General features: G+C 36.9%; 2 protein-coding genes across 2 annotated transcripts; one reads left to right on the forward strand and one right to left on the reverse strand.

Moving 5' to 3' along the window:
• Positions 1-610: 610 nt before the first annotated feature.
• On the forward strand, positions 611-1,605 carry LOC144714307 (heavy metal-associated isoprenylated plant protein 43-like). The gene is made up of 3 exons (XM_078589028.1): positions 611-829; positions 926-1,007; positions 1,088-1,605. The coding sequence occupies exons 1-3, from the start codon at positions 824-826 to the stop codon at positions 1,405-1,407; spliced, it is 408 nt and encodes a 135-aa protein (XP_078445154.1). The 5' UTR covers positions 611-823; the 3' UTR covers positions 1,408-1,605.
• A 13,255-nt stretch (positions 1,606-14,860) lies between these two features.
• On the reverse strand, positions 14,861-16,133 carry LOC144714657 (uncharacterized). The gene is made up of 2 exons (XM_078589439.1): positions 15,783-16,133; positions 14,861-15,684 (listed from the first exon to the last, which is right to left on the reverse strand). The coding sequence occupies exons 1-2, from the start codon at positions 15,877-15,879 to the stop codon at positions 15,224-15,226; spliced, it is 558 nt and encodes a 185-aa protein (XP_078445565.1). The 5' UTR covers positions 15,880-16,133; the 3' UTR covers positions 14,861-15,223.
• Between the last annotated feature and the right edge of the window lie 477 nt (positions 16,134-16,610).

Here is a 16,610-nt window from a genome sequence, read left to right on the forward strand (position 1 = left end):
GAGAGAGAGAGAGAGAGAGAGAGAGAGACAGAGACAGAGAGAGAGAGAGAGAGAGAGAGACAGAGACAGAGAGAGAGAGACAGAGACAGAGACAGAGAGAGACAGAGACAGAGACAGAGAGAGAGACAGAGACAGAGACAGAGAGAGAGAGAGAGAGAGAGAGAGAGAGAGAGAGAGAGAGAGAGAGAGAGAGAGAGAGAGAGAGAGAGAGAGAGAGAGAGAGAGACAGAGACAGAGAGAGAGAGAGAGAGAGAGAGAGAGAGAGAGAGAGAGAGAGAGAGAGAGAGACAGAGACAGAGAGAGAGAGAGAGAGAGAGAGAGAGAGAGAGAGAGAGAGAGAGAGAGAGAGAGAGAGAGAGAGAGAGAGAGAGAGAGAGAGAGAGAGAGAGAGAGAGAGAGAGAGAGAGAGAGAGAGAGAGAGAGAGAGAGAGAGAGAGAGAGAGAGAGAGAGAGAGAGAGAGAGAGAGAGAGAGAGAGAGAGAGAGAGAGAGAGAGAGAGAGAGAGAGAGAGAGAGAGAGAGAGAGAGAGAATAATAGAGCGCCAACGCCACAGGCGCTGAGATGGTGACATTGAAAGAGAAAGGCGGAGGAAATAAGAAAGATGAGGGCAAACAAGGCGATAGGCATGGAGAAGGAAAAAGGGCGAGCGAGAGGGAGAGGGAGAGGAAGCAGAAATAGAGCGCCCCATCGAAGAATTTAAGAGAGGGAAAGGAAGAAGAGTAGGGTGGGGGGGGGGGGGGGAGTAGAGAAAGAGTGGAGATACAAGCTTTCACAATATTCTCATCTGATCAGGGTTGCCTAGATTCTCTACAGCGAGGCAACAATGCCGGTGAGAAAATCGTGGAACTACAAAACGACGCCATTTCTCCCACATGAAACTTCTGAATTCCTCTAAAGTTTTTTTTTGTACTGAGAAATCATGCAGGTTCAGAAGATGGACTTCAAGATCTCCATTTACTGCAGCAAGTGCAAGGTAGCTATTTTCAGGGCCATCGCTAAGCTTGAAGGTAAGTCAACGTACTCTGCAACCTTTGCTTCCTCTGCCCCGCTGGAAATTTGGCCTTGAAATTAGATGCCACGGCCTCAGGCATAGACCAAGTAATGATCGATGGCGAGAAGGGCATGGTGACGGTTATCGGAGAAGTCGACCCAGTTCGCGTCGCCACACAACTACGGAAGGTCCGGCCAGCGATCATTCAGAGCGTCGGTGTGTACAAACCCCCAGAGAAGAAGGAAGAGAAGAAAGACGAGAAGAAGGACGAGAAGAAAGTCGAGAAGAAAGAGGAGAAGAAGGATGAGAAAAAAGAAGAGAAGAAGGAACACCATGCTCTTCCTGCTTGCTGTAATCACTGCAATGGTCAGACAATTGTCTTCGCAGACCCCGTACAGGGCTGCACCATTTTCTGAGGGGGGAAACGAAATTATCGTAAAAAATTAATTGTTTCCATGATCTCAACTTTCGAACCATCCTCAAACCATACTGTATTTTTTCTTTTATTTGTTACCCACATTTACGGCCGGCATTGCAATGATGGCATTGCTTTCCAGCAGGACGAAAAAGAGAATCGGTGTCCATGGTTCTAATTTTAATCATCTTGATTTCCATCTTTTAGTTGCCACGAATTATTTCACCAACCAATTATGTAAGTCACAACAAGTTGGCTGTCGCCGGATTGCGAGATTATCTTGCGATCGACCTTTAAAAGTTTCTCCTCTGGGCATGTGCACCAATTTATCGCTCACTCACCCACTTCAATGCTCATATCTTTCTTTCTACATTTCTCATTCTTTCCTTGACTTTATGTCGGTCAATTCGCATTCTCTAATTCGTTCAACTTTCTCTTTCTATCTATCTTCTTTCTTAAAAAAACTCTGGGTTTTTAAAGATATTCATTATCTTCCCCAAAACTTATACATGTCACTCTGTATTAGTACATCTTGTGCTCTATCTTTTCTTTGCTAACTTTTTTGTCATGGTAGAGTCCTGTCAATAAACTTCCTGAATGGCAAAGCCAAACGGATCTATCTGTCTATCCCTCCCTATCTATCTATCTATCTATCTATCTATCTATCTATCTATCTATCTATCTATCTATCTATCTATCTATCTATCTCTCTTTCTGTGCAACTTTCTCTCTCAAACGGATAATAAAACTGGACAGCTGTGCCAGGGGTAGTGAAAGAGTGACTGAGTCGTAGTGGGGCCGGTAAATGCCGAACAAGCGTTGACTTCAGTCGAGATTCTCTGCCTGTACATCGCGTATGGGAGGATGAGAAAGCGGTTAGGTTGACGTTCTATTAATACATCGGAACAACACCCTCTCTCCACCTCCCGGAGGACAACGAGGCTATCCATGTGTCAATCTCACTCTACCTACCAGCAGTCATGACAGAGGAAGAGCCGTGACGGAAGTGGTAGCAGTTGAGGTGATCCATCCTGACGATGAATCATGGGTAAGATAAGTAAAGGTTTTCAATTAGATTTCCTGCTATCATGTGGTCAGTAATCATAAAACGATCTGATTGAGTTTTCCTCCTTGACTTCGGTGTAGCCCTCTGCTTGAAAAGGAATCAATCAATCAATTTTAACAAATCTGTTTATATTATTTAATTTGTCCCTCCAACCATAAGTAGGTCCTTTGTTAAGTGACTCTTTCGTAAATTTTGTCTGTCGTGAAACGGTATTAAAATATTATTATGGATCGCGAAAACATATATCAGATCGCTGTAGTTTCTTACGATATATCTGCGCCGAAAGATTTTCTAGCAGTGTGATTTTCTTTCAAGCACAGTAAATATACTTATATTTAAAGCGCTGTAATGCTGTTGTCGTTTGAATCTTTGACGTCCATCAATGCACCGGGGACGGCAAGAAAATATGGCTTGAAAGCACCCGTTATTTGATAAATTAATTCGTTTTGATAGAGATCAATCATTCAACACGAAGCCATGGAGCTGAGTTTCTACATATTGTAAACCTAACACAGTTCTTTCCATAATGGAATTAGTTAAAATTTTAAGTCCCTATACAAACCATCATCTGCCTTCATGACTCCACCATCTAAGTTGCTTGCAAACATGTTCCACTTAGGAGTTAAAACAACTTTCACAATTATAAAATATTGAATATAAATTCATTAATGCGTCCGCATTTTCTAAGAATTCCTTTTATATTGAATAGCCTAAACGCCAATAAAATTATGAATTGATCAAGTACATGTTCAATCAATGTCAGTAGTCATATAAGATTATTTAGGATATGTGAGAATAAAGCATGTCAAACCAAAGTGCCCAAGTTATGTAGAATCAACTGATTGAATTTATCAGCTTGAAAGAGTTATATTCATATTATCGAGTTGTATAGGAAGAGCCACGAATATATTAATACTACTTGATAGCATTTGGAGACCTTTCTATCAATTGAAGATACATATTAGTTTTATTTTTCTCTCTTTTATAGTTCTAGAGAATTAAAAAACTCAAAACACTAATTAATCCATCTGTTTTCAAAATCGTGTATTGGTGTTCTTGTTTCAAGAATATAAGAAATATCCGATGTGTAATTCTTATAAATGAATAAAATTATGCTCTTATATGATTTAATTTTAAATCTTAACTATATAATGTTTTATAATGCAATATTTTTTCATAATTGAAACTGAACGTATAACATCATAGACATTCCTAGTAACTTGATAATTTACATAAATGAAATTCAATATATTTAAATCGGATATTCACTAACTAAAATTTAACCACAAATTAAAATTATAGTTTTGTTACTGCGAATCATACATTCGCTAAATAAATACTTTTTCGTAACTTTTACAATGCTAAGAAAAAGAGGATTCTATATATTGCTTTCATTAAATTACTTAACTGTTGCATTAAATAGCTTGTGGGATTTCCCATGAATATAGGTCTAAATAATTTTTTAAACTGAGGTCAGAGTATAGCACGTCTGATGGTTAAACTCTAGAATAAATTAAGAGTTTATTATTCACAATGTGGACTGATTTTGAAAATCATTATATTCACAATCTAAGAGATGATTAAAGTGTGACCCACTTAACAATATCATTGTATATATTGATCCAAATTTAGATACAACCTTAATAAGCTTAAAATAAAATCTGAAAGTTTAATTCGGATAACAAAGCATAGTCATTTTAAAGTTGAAAAATATAATTGATACCTGAAATTCAATAATGAATTTTAACATTTTTTCTTAACGTTTTTTAATATTGACCTTAAAATAACTTTGATTCTGGGATATAAATTAGGAAATTGAAAAAGGGAAAACATATCTATGGTGGATTGAAAAAGGGAAGCATCAACAATACCATGAACGTCTGACCTGTAAATGTGAACATAATGTTGGATGAAAAAGAAGAAAGTTCAACAACAATTTTCTGGGCTTAGAGAAGGGATTATTGATCTATATCTGAATAAGTCTTAACTATGGAGGGTACCAGATAGGCCATTGATAAGTCCAAATTTAGGGGTTTTATGTCCTTGTTTTGATTCAGACTTAGGCCATTGATAAGTCCAGGTTTTATGAAAATTTTCCACTTAAATACTCTATAATTAATCTAGCGAAAGCAAGGAGTCGATCCACAGGGAGGCAGAAATTTAATTTCAGAATTTTTTCTCAAGCTTGGGATGAAGACAATGTTATTAAAAGTGAAAAATAAAACTTCTGGGATTTTTTTATATTTTTAGGTAGTTAATATAACTTCCTATGATTTAAATTTAAGCCAAAATACAACGAAAAACACAAGAAATATAACTACACTAGTTTTCCTAATTTGTCTTAAAAAAATAAATTGAAAATAAATATTTTTAGAATTTTCTAGACTTTAATTTACACCAAAAACCACTAGAAATATTAAAAATGAGAGTTAGAGATTTTTTAGAATTCACTTTTGATTTTAAATGACTGTAAATTGATTATATGAATTTCGTGGATTTTTTCTAATTTTTTTGGAATTTTCAAATGCAGAAAATAATTTTGTCTATGTTTTCTGAGTTTTATTGATTTTTTAAATAATTTTGAAATACTAAAAATATAAAATTTACCTGCTCCGGTGATCGCCGACTGTGGTAGTAGTGGAGCAGCGATGGCAGCGGCACCAGAGCGGTGGTGGAGCGGCGGTGGTGGAGCGATGGTGGCGGCTGTGGCGGAGGCAGAGCGGTGGTGGCGGCGGCCGCGACGGCGGTGGACCAGATGGCTCGGCAGGTCTGGTGTGGTCCGTATAGGGCTGGCCTTAGTGGGTCAGCCCACTAAGGTTCAGGCCAATTTGGCTAAGTGAAGACTTAGCCAAATGGGCTTTAAACCCTATTGTGATTAACCCAATAGTCGGGACTTAGCCGATTTGGCTAAGTCCTGCACAGGGCTACCCTGTGCCCTGCGGTCATGTGTGCAAGCACCGCACGGCAGGCAGAGGGCTGTCCTTGCCACACAAGCACCGCATGATGGTGGCTAGGAGAGGAAACATTTGAGTTTTGAAAGGATAAAACTGATATTCAAATGCAATTTTTTTGGGATTTGCAGTGGGGATGCTTGAGGATATAGAGAGAGATAGGGAGATATTTTAGAGAGAGAAATAAACATGTTTAGAGAGAGAAAAGGTCAATCTGAGAGAAGAGAGAGAGAAAAAAAATGAAGAAATAGAGAGGGAAAATGAAGAGATGGTGTAGAGAGAGTTTGAGAGGGAATTTGAAGGTGTAAATGAAGGAGATTTTTTATGAAATTTTGAGGGGATGAACAAGGGATATGGATGAAGGTCTAGTTAGATAAATAACATATTCTAGAGAGATAAAGTAGATAAAATGAGTGTTTAGAGTGGGAAAATGATGGATTTTAAGGGTGAATGGATGGATAATGATGGAGAAAATAGAGATTTAAGATCCTCAAACCTCAATGCAAGTTCACTGAGCTTTCAATGCTTCCTCTCAAGTCTGGATCCTTATATTTTTCCAGGATCAGATGTTTTTCAATGCAAACAAGATATGGGAATAAGAGAAAACATCAATAAGCTTACATTAAGCAGGTTAAACAACTTGGATTCTGAAAAATGCCTTGGTTTGCTGGCCAGCCACTTGCTAGAGCACGTTTGGAATGAGGGGAAATGAGGGATAAAAATTTTATTTTTATATTAGGAGAATTACTAAAATATCCTTTTGGGCATTTTCTTTTATCTTTTCTTGCCATTTTGCCTCTTTTTCTCCATTGGTTGGGAGCTTCCCCTTGTAATCTTTAGCTTCTTTCTTTATAAGGATTTTGACAGCCTAATGGACAGGTCAGGTAGTGGCCCATCTTCCTCAGATTCTCTTTTAAAGGTCCACAACTCCACTTGATCCTTTCAAGCCTCTTTGTAGAATCACTAAGCTCACAAAAATCCTCCAACTCTTTAAGAGTTACCATCTTCTCATTCCTGTAAAATTCTGAACATGTGAAACTATAGAATATTCATCAGTACTAAAATTTCTTGACTTCAAAGAAGTCAAGGAGTTTAGTAAAAAATAACCATAATGTGCAAAAGTTAGAATTTATACCTAGTGCATAAAATATTTAGTTAATTAGAGTATTAACATGATAAATTCTAAATTAATAATACCAAAACATCTAAAATCTATGAAAATCTAATTTAGTTTATCATGTTATCAGCCATATGGAGCAACCCTGTTAGAGTAGAAAGATGGTGAATAACATATTTTTTCAAAGTGCCCTGGACTCATTTTAAAGGATAATGATAAGATTTATGGGGAATAGAAACACACAGATAGGAATTATCTGTTTTCTCTAAATTTTATAAAAGTCACGTTTCACTTCCATTGTTGATCCTTTGAAAAATAATATTATATTTAGGTTTGCAGCGATTTCATCATTAAAGTATGCATAAAAAGGAAACTATTTAAATAATCCATTATGAGGCTTAGAAAAGAAGTACTATCCAAGCCCAAGATGGTAGTTTTTATTTTACATAATGTTCTTACCTATTTCATTTCAATTTAGTATTTTTCCCTGGTATAAAGGAATACAGATATATGGATCATTTATTTATTTATATCTCCAAAGGGGTTCTAATTTTTTTTCATATTATCGATTTATAAAAAATGTGTGGAGTTCTTCGGCTTGATTGAATTATTTTCGTGCAGCAAAAGTTGAAATCAGTTCTAAATTATTCATTAAATCAGAAGATAATCAGATTACCTTATGAGGAACTTGTTCAAGTCTTGACTCTGTGATAAACCAGAATTTGTGTTAAATAAGTCATTTTAAGGCTCTCATTAATGCAACAATATTTCTAAAATTTTCCTTAGAATAGGTAACAAAGGGTTAAATTGACAAGGAGCAAGTAATGATAGAATAAATTATAATTCATTTATTTAGGTATTTTATATTTTTAACTATTTTTCAAAAGAGCAAATCAACTAAATAATGAAAACCTTGTCAAAACTGTTTTAAATAAATGAAATAAATATTTATGTCGTTTCTAATAATGTATTATTTTTTTAAGAGTGTTGATTTTCTAGGGTAATAATTAAACTTTATGGACAAATACAACCTTAGGCCATACTTCTTGTAGTGAACTTCCGGTAGAAACGAGTAGTAGAGGAAAACCCTGTAAATTTTACTACATGAAGACCTTTTTAATCTCGTTTAATGTGTTGGAAGTCTTGAAGTCCAGGCTATCCTCTGGAATGTCTAACTAGAGAAAATGGTGAAAAAAATTCAAATCAAATATTCAGGAGATCACACAAACCTTGTTGTCACTTGTTCCAAGGGCCAAGTGGTGTTGTTTCTCCAAGAATCTTGATCACCCTTGAAATCTCTCTCCCACACTATTGTAGAAAAAGATTGGATCAAAGAAATCTAATGCACTAGGCCTCCAACAACAATTTGGGAGCACAAATCCAAGATGAGATACAAAGAGAGGGGAGAAGAGATTAAATAGAAGTGCCCGAACTCTCCCACCCATTGGACTTAATTCAAAGGGTTTGGAGGGCTAGAATTACTTGATTTACAGCCTTGATTCACATTTCCTCCTTCCCATATTTGAAAACATTCTTTCAAATTCAAATTGTGAGTTAGTTTCACAATTATTGCCTTTAGTTGACTTGATCCTTAAGGAGGTTTGAATGGGCTTCTACAGTGGTTTTTTATGTATTGGGTCTCTTCTTATTATCCATTAGATGGCATAGGTTTCTCCTTTCCTGCTATTCGTATCTCAAATTCACCATTTTATTTACCTAAGTTCTGTATATCTATGATTTATTATCTTAAGCTCTATTTTTGTAAATTTTATAGACTTTTGAGACTAACCCCACTTGACCCCTTAGATTCAAGTGGATTTCTGACAAATTATGAGTTAGTTTCACAATTGAATGGGCTTCTACAGTGGGTTTTTCATGTATTGGGACTCTTATTATTATCCATTAGATGGCATAGGTTTCTCTTTTCCTACTATTTGTATTGCAAATTCACAATTTTGTTCTTGGAGTCTATAAAATCTAAGGGGTCAAAAGTCTATTAAATGGTGAATAATTCTAGTGGAAATGTAAAAATATGTTGTAAAAGAGAAGTGTAAAAGCATAATTGTATTGACCTAACTTGATGTTATCAGTTAGTGATTTATTATATATGGATAAAATATTTTATAATAATAATACTGATCGGAAATTGTATTATTATTATTGGTTCAATTCCAGATAGGAAAACTTGGTAGGGTATGTCTGAAAATAGTGAAGTAATGAAGATTAACAAGAAGCAACTGAAAATAAAACCACAATTGATGAAAATGGAAGACCTCGCTAAGTGTTTGTTGAAATTTCTACGGGGAAGAGAGAGTTTATGTAAGTTTTTATAAATAAATATAACTCTACTGATTTTATTCAAAGCTGAAAAGTTATATCATGAGAATGTATATATAGATTAGAGAATTAAGATAATTTTTATCCTTTTTAGAATTAAAATTATAGTAGAAATACTGAATAATTTTTTAATAAAGACTTATGGTATAAGGTGTTTGAGAAAATGCCGAAGTGAATAAGAGTAGTTATATGATGTTTTTCATGCAGAACACAGATTATTTTTGCTTACTTATAAAAATGTAATCAATTAAATAAGACATGTAACTAGTTATGGTTTTTAGGTATTTTGAAGATATTTTAATTGGATTAGAAATATTTGAAATGAGACAAATAAAATTCATTGGAAGGCCATGCAGACAACCAGTCTAATTAAATGCGCATAACAAATGTTTTTCACCGCTGGTGTGAAATCCATCCTTTAAGGGAGTGTGTTTATATCCTATGTTTGTTTAGAATCATATAAATTTTCAAATACTACTTTTGGGTATATGTTGGCTTATCTGAATTCCTTACCATGTTGGAGGAGATTCAACCAAGTCACAAATTGAGTCTGAATACCATTTTGGAGGTTATTCAGATCTTCCACCAACTGAGTTTTCCTCTATGTGAGTCTTTTGTCCTTTTCTCAATTCCCAGCGTCCTTTCTTCTCTCGTCAGGTCAAAGAGCTGTCACCTCTTGGACCGAGAGTTTGCAAGAGGAAGAAAAAAGACATTACTGTCCTCTAGGAATTTTACTCTCCGGTTTCTTGTTCTCAGATTCAATTTCAACAAGCATGAAAAAATTTTGTTATTCCCAGTAGGGTTTTATAGATCAGACATTCTCCGAGAACTTTCCTCATCGATATGGGACAAATCCCTGTTGTTTTCCAGAAATGATTGCATGAAGCTTCACCTTCTCATTGCCAGAATTTGGTCATTGGCGACAGAGGCGGCAGCAAGGGATAGGAAAAAACAAGCTTGCCCCTGGGCTATTCGATGTCTATCTTAGAGGGTTTAACGTCTATAATTAATTCTTAGCCATGGGCCCTGTGAAGTTTCGGTGGTCCGCATCCTTGTCAAAAAGGTCCAGTCAGCTTTTATCTCGAGATGGCCCTTCATCATTTGTTTGTGTCATCACCTAAATGAGATAAACATATATTCAAAAGAATGATAATTGAACTTGCCTGTTCGGTCTTCTTAAAGAAAATCGACAGTCACAATTAAATCCAATCATTTAAAATAAGCTTGTTTTACTACAGGTTTCGGGCTAGTTATGCCACAAGCCCGCTCTCCTCTTATGGTTATTTGGTTGTTACTGAATGGCTCGTGGGCCGTATTCCCTTGGCCATAGGCCCACAATATACTTCTTTGAAAGAGCAAGTAAACCTATCCCATATGGAATAAAATAAGAAACGGCGGCCTGATATAAATGTGGAGCATAAATACTACTAAAAAATAAATTAAGCTCCCTCCCATGCGCACAAAACCTGATCAATGATATACTTGCTTAGTGGCATGGAGCGGCTGTGATTACCTTTGCATGTGACTGCAGACCTTGGCGCTACCTTAGCACCCGTAGCTTCAGCGTGCATGCGTCGATGCCTGGTCGCTCCTAGGCCGCAACCGTTTTGCTTCTCCTCTTTTTCCTCTTTTTCCTCTTTTTAGCAATCATTATTTTTTACTATCACCTTTTAGGTGCTATTGATTTTCATAATCACGATTAATTCATGAAAAATCAGAAATTTTACAGAATATGTCAGCTGATGCATAGAATGGAATTTATTCATCACATCTCAAGAATTATGTATAACAATTACATCTTGTAGACAACATATAAACTTTAAAGTGATAAAATGAATGTGTGAATTTGAATAAGTCAGTGTGTCAGATAGTGACCAATTTTCACTTCAACATGCTTAATCATGTGGAAAAAAAGTGATAATTTCCGAAAATTAATCATTTGATATTGTGTTATCAATGGAATCAAAGCGTAATGGGATGGCTGTGTGGGGCATCCTTGTTGTTGACATAGGATCAGCCTGATTTAAGATGACGATTCTTCATAAACCCATAAACAACTATGTTAAAAGCTGATTGGTACTGTTAATCATGGACCCCCACGTCTGGGAGATCATGGGATATAATCTTGGCACCTTCATTAAACCAAAGAGACATGATAAACTTAGAGTTGGAATTATAACTAATGTAAAGAATGGTTGGCAATGGTATCTACTTGAACTTTCTCAATGGGTGTTGGAATTAGCAAAAAGAGCTCTAGCACGTGTGTTGTTTCTTGTAGAAAAGGACATGATCTGAGGGTCAGTGCAGGATCTTGAGTTTGTTGTGATGAGGGATAAGATCTGTAAAGTTAATATTGTTGACTCCATAGTGTATTAGAATGTCTACAACATAAGAATTGGGAGTAATTTTGTAGAGGATACAAAATGGGTCAGCACTTCAAGGATGTCGATTTGCATATTGTTGAGGTAGTTGTAATAGATGAAGGCAAACCATGATGAGGTGTGAGTCTGCTAAGGTCTTGTAGACATGGTTGGGGAGTTCAATTTTGGCTTATCTATCTCATGGAAGGGCATGAATGTTGACTGCCATAGTTTCTATCAGCATATGATTGTTGCTTTATTCCTTCTAGAGGTTTGAGAGAAATTTAATTTCATGTTTTATCACCATTTGCATATGGAAAGGCCTTCATCATGTTGACCAATTTGATAAACTGCTTTATGAAAATCAGCATGTGGTGCAAGGAAACCAAATGAGATGTGTCACTCATGTAAAATATAATAACGAAGATTAATAAGACTTATACGTTTACCACCTCCCGTTGCCCAAAATGTTGGGTTCTAGAGGCAGAAATATGGATGAGCATATTGATTTCTTAAATTTGAATTCATAAAAACATAATCTTTATGACATCAACAAAATCGTGAAATGAATCCCCTTAATATAGATTGCATCCGGGACTCCTTGAATTCTGAAATGAGTAATGTGGAATTGCTCGTCTGTGCAGCCTCTGCAAGTATCCAAACAATCATCAGCATGTTTAATCTCCTACTTAGCATTGACAAGCTCTGTTCACCCTCCATTGTGGTCATTACACCATCTCAATCACATCGGGAGTCGAGAGGAGCAATTGGGAGAAGGAAGAAGAAGGGAAATGCTCCTAAACAAATATGGCCAAGGTGAATTTTGTCTAGAGCCTTCCCCTATTTATACTAAGTGGGTATTTTTCATAAAACATTCAAACTTTATGTATATATTTCAACATCAAAAATACCAATTGTGTGTGACCCTCTAGGCCCATGTATGAGTCTAATTAGTGATTCTAGTAGCTTATTAACCTTAATTGGCCTTCTAAACATATATTAATTAATGTCTGATCAATTTTACCCAATTGATAGGTTCAGTCTCTGACACGTGGGTTGCCAAGCTACACTTAGTGATCTCGAACATACCAAGGAGTATGTAGTAATTCACTAATGGAACTTGCCCATCATTTGTTATCATGTGTGTATAGTTCCTCCAAGGAAAAATTAGGGCATGGTCAATTTACAGACCCTTATTATTTATCTGAGTTAGTACTAATGCATTCAAAATCATCACATAACTCATATTTGATATTTCACTACCTTGGCCAAGAACTTCATCGCATCATCTTCCTTGAGTTGTCTCCTCTTATAGCCAAGGAATATGATTCCATCTTGACCACTAATCATCTTCCTGAACTTATTGATGCACCCAAACTAAGATTGTTTAGAATTCCATATTTAATTAATTATATCATCATACAATATGTCATTGTCAAAGTATACTTTTTTATCCACAATACGTCTTTCATGTCTCATGTATAACGACTTACAAGACCATGATGTGAATCAACCTTATGAACACTTTGGTGTCTTATAATACCACTAAAGAGCACTAAAAAGCACCCACCATCTATCATTGGCGTGTTCACTCTAATGGCTACGAGATTGACCAAACTAATCATATGAGTGCAGCTACATAGTGTTATTCTATCAGGATGCTTCAATGTCCTTCTTGAGTATCTTTCGAATAGGAATATGTAGAACACATGCTTTAAAATTAGTGATATTTGTATTATAATATCATCATAAGTCACTAAGTCTGATCTTGCATTCATGGTCTTGATTATAACCATCACACATGAACTATAATGAATATGATCTATTAACGGACATAGAATGAGATGTGTAATGTTTCAGGATTGAGGTTTGTGGAATATTATAATCTAGTCCCAATATAGCGCCACATTGTTTTCCAAAAAAACACAACTTTGGCCTCATGTTCAAGTGTGATTTTTCGGGGAACACCATGAAGACAAACAATGTGAGTATATGAAAAGTGCCTGACGTTTTGTGGCATGCAATAAAATGGGCCATTTTTAGAATCGATTGATGACGACATAGGTAGCAAATGAATTTTTGGATATTTGAGGAAGGTCCAAAAAATCATATTGTTGTCACTCCACAACTTAACAGAGATGGGACTAGGGTTGATATATCCAAGTATTTTCTTTGACCAATGTCTTTAGTTTGTAAGTGAAACAAAGAACAATAGTGTGAGTTACATGGCATTATCAGGTCAAGTGAGAAGAAGCTTTTGCATATCGCGAGCGACCATCTTGTTATACATTCAGCCAAGGTACTTTGAGCGACTAATGTTTCAATTTCAGCGAAGGTACTTTGAGATTCCATGGTCATTATAAATTCTCCTTTCTTGACACAATATGTAATCGAGGTCATGATAGGTCTGAATTTATTGATAAAATGAAGGTAGAATGTCACAAATATGTGGAAACTGTGCACATCACATATTGTTAGATGAATAGGACAATTGAAATGGCACATACATCTGTAGGAACCACCACTTATCCCTCATCAGATATGATGAAACCCAAAGGTTGTCTTCATTTGGTATAATGCACACTTCTTCTGGCTAATGGATAAGTGATGTTCCTATAGAACTCTACAAACTTGTGTAAGGTGTGCATGATTTTCTTCTCTGGCATGTATGTATAATATTATGTCATTAAAAAGAAGACGACCACTCATTTTCGCAGAAGTTCACAAAAATTGTGTGTCAATATGCACATGAAGGTGTTTGGTGTGTTGGAGAGTCTAAATGGCAAGACTAACCACTCACAAAGACCTTCCTTTATTTATAAAGGTATCTTCCAGATCTATATTGTCTCCTTTGTAATCGTGTACTTATACTTGTAATAACCGTTGAAAAGATATATCTTAGATAATAGCTTAGTTCTTCTTAGCATATCAATCATATCATCCGATCTGGGTATAGGAAAATGATACTTTATAGTAATCTTATTCATGGTTTGAGAGTCAATGCACAATCTCATGGTGCCATACTTCTAAGGTACTTGTAATGTGTGGGCAGTGCCATAATGGTTAATGTCACTTATATCAGAAGTTGCATAACAGGTTCTTCATGGATGACTCTGAGGATGAGGTGTAGGGGTAATAGTTGGAGTTGAATATCAACTAGAGACGATGAGTTACTCTTACTCATTTGGAAAAATGGTCTCATGATGATGTGTTTAGCTTCATGAATAAAGGTGCAAGAGTTAACCTTTTGTCAAGGGTAGTATGTGTCATATAACCATAGACATTTCAAAATAACAATACCCCCCTTCATGGGTAAGACACCTTACCATACGTTGTCAGAATAAGAACATGTATGTACATTAAATTGGCAATGTTGTGTGAGAGTTATTTCAGAATGAACCCATGCAGCCCGATAAGGTGTTGGATGTGCTTTTGTTAGTAGTTTGATTTATTTTAATGCTCCTGGGAAATAGTGATAGTGATCGATCCATTATCAATGATGACCCTATAGTGCTTTGAATGTACACAAATAAAGAAATAGATAATAAACATACATGTTGGATAAGTAAGTCGTGGTTGATGAAGTGTTGTATATCATGAATATTAGATGTCTCTTCAATAGGTTTGATGAAGTCGTGCGTCACAACATATTATTCATCTTCAATGCATTGGTCATCTTCGTTCATGTTTTTCTCTATAATTTATACTGGGTGATTAGGAGATTTATAGTTGAGCATGATGCTGATAGATGATTGTATCTTCCACACATATAAATAACATTATCGATTAAGCATTCCTAGTTGGGGATAGGGAAGGTCCAATTGTGTGAGCGAAAATTTTTTGTGCGTTATGTGCCATTTCAATTGATAATGGATTTCGCACACCGCCGAGGAGTGCACACCGCACAGACCTCTGTGTGGTGCGAATGTGTGAATTTTATGAAGGATTTCCCCCATTCTGTCTCTCTCTCTCGCTATTGGAGTCTCTCACTGTCCTTGCTTTCCTTCTCGTCTTCGTCTCTCTCCCTCTCTCTCGTTGTACCTGTCTCTCGCTGTATCGGTACAGAAAACAACCGATACAATGGGCATTCTGGCCATGCAACAATCCTTCCCGGGCTCGGACGAGAAGAGACCAACTCCTTCGAAGGTCACCATGACCTTTGAAGGGAAGATCTTCCGCAGGTTGTGGCTCACCAGCAAGGCCACCATCGCCGGCGACGTACTCTGAGAGAATGGCGGCAGCGACGGCAGCGACTTCATGGCCGAACCAGATTCATGGCCATCATCTTCCTCCTTGTCGATGCTCTCGTCCGTGCTCTCTTCTCCCTCCTCTCGCCGGTCGCCTCTTCTCCGCTTGCTCTGGCTAGATCTATCCCGATCTCGCTCCTTCTTGCTTCCTCGATCCCAAAATCGATCGCTCTCCATCATCTTCGCTGATCCATCTTCCTCTGCAATGGCCACAGACTGGTAGATCAGAACACGAAACCAGATTAAACGAAAAAAAAACAAAAAAACCATGAAAAAATTAGCGGATTGAGATTCAAACCAGGAGAATCCCTCAAGCTCGCACTCCTCGGCCGTCTCCTTGATATCCCATTCACCAGCCCTACGTTCCCTCTTCTCCCATTCTTGTTCCTCTCCATCTGCAACCTTTCCCTCTCATCAAGAGGAAGAGGAAGAAGAAGACGACGACAGAGGAAGACTCAGTCTTCCTTCCTCTTCCTCTTCTGCTCTCTCTCTCTATCTCTTCCTCTTCTTCTTCTTCTTCTTCTTCTTCTTCTTCTTCTTCTTCTTCTTCTTCCTCTTCCTCTTCCTCTTCCTCTTCTTCTTCTTCTTCCTCTTCTTCTTCTTCTTCTTCCTCTTCTTCTTCTTCTTCTTCCTCTTCTTCTTCTTCTTCTTCTTCTTCCTCTTCTTCTTCTTCTTCTTCTTCCTCTTCTTCTTCTTCCTCTTCCTCTTCCTCTTCCTCTTCTTCTTCTTCTTCCTCTTCTTCTTCTTCTTCTTCCTCTTCTTCTTCTTCTTCTTACTCTTCTTCGTCTTCTTCTTCTTTTTATTCTTCTTCTTTTTCCTCTTCTTCTTCCTCTTCTTCTTCTTCTTCCTCTTCCTCTTCCTCTTCCTTTTCCTCTTCTTCTACTTCCTCCAATTTTTTGTGCGAATCCGTGCGATGTGCGGTGCAAATTTCCACACAAAATTGCACCGCACATCACACGGCACCTTTTGTGTGAGCAAAAATTCGCACAGATGGTGCAAATTTTTGCACCGCACTTCATGATCTTCCCTAGTTGGGGATGTGGTCCTTGTGGTACTTATAAAAGACTGTGTTCTATGCTGAGAATTGTAGTTGGTGGGGCTAGAATCAGACCTGGGTTGCCACATG

This window comes from Wolffia australiana, chromosome 17 (assembly GCF_029677425.1).
Source record: "Wolffia australiana isolate 7733 chromosome 17, ASM2967742v1".
Classification (NCBI taxonomy): Eukaryota; Viridiplantae; Streptophyta; class Magnoliopsida; order Alismatales; family Araceae; genus Wolffia; species Wolffia australiana.